Source organism: Physella acuta, unplaced genomic scaffold (genome assembly GCF_028476545.2).
Source record: "Physella acuta isolate Inbredline_101_S28 unplaced genomic scaffold, ASM2847654v3 ptg000875l, whole genome shotgun sequence".
NCBI classification, from domain to species: Eukaryota; Metazoa; Mollusca; class Gastropoda; family Physidae; genus Physella; species Physella acuta.
Window position 1 is genome coordinate 918,330 of NW_026732392.1, and position 5,172 is coordinate 923,501.

Here is a 5,172-nt window from a genome sequence, read left to right on the forward strand (position 1 = left end):
GGGGGGGGTGCAAATCAACAAATCTTGAGGAGGGGTGCAAATCGAAAGTTTGTCCCCGGGCGCCGGGAAGGGTCGCTACGCCTCTGCTGGGAATGCTATAGGCTTGAAAAGTTAATGTGAACATACTAATTTGGTTTAAAATCTTTAAAAAAAATATGGCAAGCGATAAAATTATAGTTACATTTTCAAGAGTTAAGGCTGTTTGGGAACCATCGATTACACTCATTTTAATATTTTTTTATTGATCAGCCGTTAATTATTTTATCAATGCTAATATTAAAAGAAAACCGCCCTCAACCTCTCCGGAATGGCCAAGGAGAGTAAAACAATGAAAATGAAAACAGTTGTATTCCATGATAAAATACATAATAATGGTCACTGGTTTATAGCCTAGTATTGTATTTATCTCATATAATATAGCATCACAACAACACCCTGACTCTACTAAATGTGTTTGCTAAATTATTATTATATTACTGATAATTATTTGTTTGAATATTTCTAGCCTTATTACAATCGAAATACATGTTATACTCATTTCGCAAATATTACAAAAGATTACATTTTGGTTGAAAAATATGCTTTCGGGCAACAAACATTTAGAACCAGCTTTTCAAGCCTATTGTGATCTTGTGTATAGCATTATCACACGCTGTCAACTCAGGAATATGGACATTAAATAAAGAACCATGTTGTCTCTTGAGTCTCTCTGAATAATCATTGAGATAAAATCAGTTTCTGTGTTATTTTTTCATCACTCCATCATCTTGACAGTGGCAGTCAACATAATGAAGATTGACATCCAATAATAATAAAGCAAGTCAGTTGAATGAAGTCGATAGTTCCTGTTGCCTCTCACCATAATGATTTATTAATAAAACAGCATTCGTTTACATTTACCCATTTTCTATTGTCTTGTTCACCAGAAGAATAAAAATGTATACCAATGGGTAATGTGAACAGAAGAGTAAAAAATTACATGTTTTTTAGAAGTATAAAATATAAAATGTTATAGAATAGAGAAAAAATCATAAAAGAATTAAAAAACCAAGTTCATTTATCTAAACAATATTCAGAATCATATAGCCCCCGCTCCGTTTGTCGAAAGTGAAATATTTTATTTTATATTGAATAATACAGTTTGATGTAAACTGTAATCTTTTATAATAAAAAATAAAGTTCTCTTTTCGAATCTGGCGGCACATTGGGCTAGTAGAGTTCACATGTGTCAGTGACCTAGGCATATGACGGGATAGTGTAGTTAGCACTAGGCCCAGTTGTCTCTGCTTTCCATAAGGTGAGTAAAGTATTCACCAAAGAGAAATGGACTTATGGACGTTCTACTAAATGTGAACCCGGATTCGAATTCGAGTGTTTCGAGTTAGCCGTCAAGAGCTGTCCCACAATCTTTCATAATACTCCTGCATTATATATATATTATATATATATATATATATATATATATATATATATATATATATATTTATATATATATATATATAACTCAAAAGGTTAAAGAAAAGTACACACGTAAAATACGAGGTATGTGTTGCATAGTGTTTTATTTCTTCTGTGCCACTCTCACATAATAAGCAGTTTTAAAAAAAAATGTAAAGCTTGTCGAATCTTCACATTACAACATCGATCAAAGTAAGTATGAAATGATGTTTTGGAAAGAAAAAAAAATATTGAAACTTGAGGGCTTATGTAAGTGCATCTAGTTATTAAAATTCGTAGTAATATCACATCTATTGAAGTGTTATTTAAAAAAAAAAACTTCGAATTTCTGCTTTGCTAGCAAACACATATTATTTTAAATGAAAACGATCACAGAAATAGTAAATGTTAATTAGGCATAGCTTATATTTTAAAATTACAAATTTTGAAAACCACTGGATATCTGTGTACTGTCCAATACAGCTGTTAGTCAGAAAATACTATCAATACTATAACATAAAGTTTTCAATAAAAACACGGCAAAAAAATTATTACAAAACCACATCGAAAACCTAAAAATTTTACAATGTCGAAAAAACGTTGGAAATCACGATATTGTGAATACATTTGACTACATTTAAGAGTATATAAAAACTAGGAGCGACAAGAAAATCTAATACTTTTTCACATTTTCAAGTCTTGTCGTAATGAGTTTCAACTCATTCTATAAAATATTTATATTTTAAAATTTATATCTTACTTTAAACACAACGTAATATGTATTGCGACTAAAAACACAAATATTTATAAGCACAACTATAATATGTTAAAAAAGAATGTTATATTTCTTCTAAAATATTGTACGAAAAGGATAAATTTTGAGATCCAAGCAAAATAACACAAGCAATGATTACAATTTTAAATTATTTGTAGGAAATTCTGAAAAAAATGCCATTAATTAACTTAGCACAAAAAGCGAAACTATAATATAATGGGTATTACCTAGATTCAGAGTACAGCTATTTTATATTTGTTTATCAAGGGAAAACCAGAATCGAATTTAAAGAATAATGCAATAGGCCTACTCAAAACAAACACAGCATCAGTAAGAGAAATTACGTGTTCAAGATCTCTGCATCTGTATTTAAATTCCATATAAATTCAAATTTCAAATAACAGATACTGGGAAAATAACTGTTTTTGGTTCCATTTACGATCATCTAAGTTTTTTCTAAAAAGCTAAATACTTAACTGCAAGAGCTGAACAGTCGCTTGCAGCAAAAGATATCTAACTGATGTTGCAGGGAAGATGTATGGGTAGGTGGCCACCAACTTCCCATCAACAAACATTGCCAAGCCATCACCTCGGGTAAGTATGTTGAGAAGAAACTGTTGTCCCACTTGAAACGGGTAGCTGGTGATGTTGGCCGTGGATGCTGTCCCCCAACCGGCATTCCTCTTGTAGTTGAGTGTGATGAAACCATTCTGGGGTCGGAAGTGGAGGAGATAATTGTTCGGGTCTACTTGAACGTTTAAGATAAATCCCGTGTAGGCGGTGAACACTCCCCGGAGAGCAATCTGTTGGGACAAGAATTAAAACACTATTTTTAAACTATGGCTAACACAATGCCTGTTTTCATGGTTCCTTAATTATTAAAATCTTAAAGATTATTTACACACTGTTTTATTTAAGCTAATATTTTGTTGTGACGCGGGTCATAATCCGGGGGAATTCGAAAGTTGTGATTTTGTTGCATAAATCGAAACATAGTATAAGTGTGTTTTATGCTGAAATATTAAACCAATTTTATGAATTTAATTATGTGGCTATAGTACAAAAATCTCATAGTCAGACCAAGCAGTGCCATATTTAGGTTTAAATTCATATTATTCGTTAGACCAAATTACACGTCTTGCTTTCAAGTCAGATTACGAATAAATTATTTTTTTTGTAAATATTTCTAGTTATGACAATAATTATTTCTTAGATTAGACATTCTGCATAGCTCTGTAAAGGCGCAAATAGTGATGGTGAAGCCAAAACATTTTGTTAGCTTTAACAGTAGCACTAACGGGAAAATTTTTGCCATCTCAATAATTGAATTCTAAAGTGACCGAAAAACTCACCTCGACTGACCGTGGCCTTATATAAACTATACATTTTCAAAGTGTTTGAATTTGGTCGACCATTTGCAGATGCGACACAAACGACATTTGTTAAGGAGAAAGCTCTTTTTTCTATGACACAGAAAAATATCAGATTTTTCAGAAAATTCTTATTAATGGATTTAAATAAGGGCCGTTTTACCGCTAAATTTTACCTATTAAAAGGACGTGATTACACCGTAAATTTAAACCTTAAATTTCCCCCGTTCTTTGAAAATACACACACAAAAATAAAGGAGCAAAATATTTGCACTAATACAGATTGAGTCCAGATTTTAAATACTCAGAAAAGAAAATATCAGAATAGACCTACACAAATTGTTTTATTGTAAATCCTAATTCATACTGATTAAAATGATTAAAACAATGTTATAAATATATAAAAAATTCAAAGGTTAAAAGAATGTATTACGCTTGAGAATGTTTTGCACTTACTGTGTACATTAAAAGTTTTGATTTGTTAAAAAAAAAATTAACTAAATTTGACGTTCTTGTTTTTTAACGTGTTTGTTATTGTGGTTAAAAAAAAACAAGGACGTCACATTTTTAAATTTTTTTTTACATATTCGGACATCTTTAAAAGTATACATTTTCCGCGCTATATTTACCATATTTCCAATTGTAAGTCCACAGGGGATATCAAACTGTTTTGTTATGTTGGTTGTAAGAGTTAAGCCGCCAAATTCAAGGTTCTGACGTATTCCGAAGAACGTTTCATCTCCTCCTGTGCCAGGAACTTGACTTTTCACGTTTGTGTCAGTACACATGCTGCACAGTTTAGAAGTTTTATTGTATTTTAAAGACACGCATTTTGCTGTTTGTAGACAAGCTCTGGTGCAATCAATTCGTGATCTTTTTGCGATAGAAATTGCCGTGCTAATGTTGCAGGTAATGTACTTATTTACTTGAAACTGGGATGATTTCACTCTTGTATTTGAGCAGGTTTGTCCGAGGCAAAAATAGATTAGATTGCACAACAAAAATATCCAGTACAGAAGACACATGATAAGTGGCTGCAACTGATTTTATTAAACAAAACTTTAGGTAGAATTTTATCTAGGTTTAAAAATAAATCACGGTCTGTTAATCGTAATGAACAAGTAAAATAATATTTTTCAATTATTTTTTTAAAGTTTTAGAACCAGCTGATGCATACACTTCAACGGCCTTTCGAGTTCTGATTTTAAAACGAAATACCATCACTTATACTGTTCACTTCAATGTATATTTCATGTAGTTCTTTATTTCAAATGACGCCTGTTGAACTGAAATAAAGATTCTAATATTTTGCTTGACACTGTTTTGACAGGTAGAACGTAAAACAAACAAGTACATCAGATTCTAATAAGACTGGACCAACAATAAAATATTTAACAGCTAGTGTAAATCACAGTTTCAGAAAATCAATTTAGCGACCTTTGTGTTGTAAATTGTGAACGTGGACGTCACCAGTTTATTTCAAGCAGCCCTCCGACCCCCTAGAATAGTCTACAGCCCCTTGATTGAAATAGAAAAAGAATATATAGAAAAAAAAGTTCTAGCACAAAAGTTCCCCACCTTCTCCCCGAA

The 5,172-nt window shown here is 31.7% G+C and overlaps 1 protein-coding gene across 1 annotated transcript; it reads right to left on the minus strand.

Annotated features, from left to right (window-relative positions):
* Positions 1–2,676: 2,676 nt before the first annotated feature.
* On the minus strand, positions 2,677–4,370 carry LOC131952499 (galectin-7-like). The gene is made up of 2 exons (XM_059315185.1): positions 4,212–4,370; positions 2,677–3,015 (listed from the first exon to the last, which is right to left on the minus strand). The coding sequence occupies exons 1-2, from the start codon at positions 4,368–4,370 to the stop codon at positions 2,677–2,679; spliced, it is 498 nt and encodes a 165-aa protein (XP_059171168.1).
* Positions 4,371–5,172: the final 802 nt, after the last annotated feature.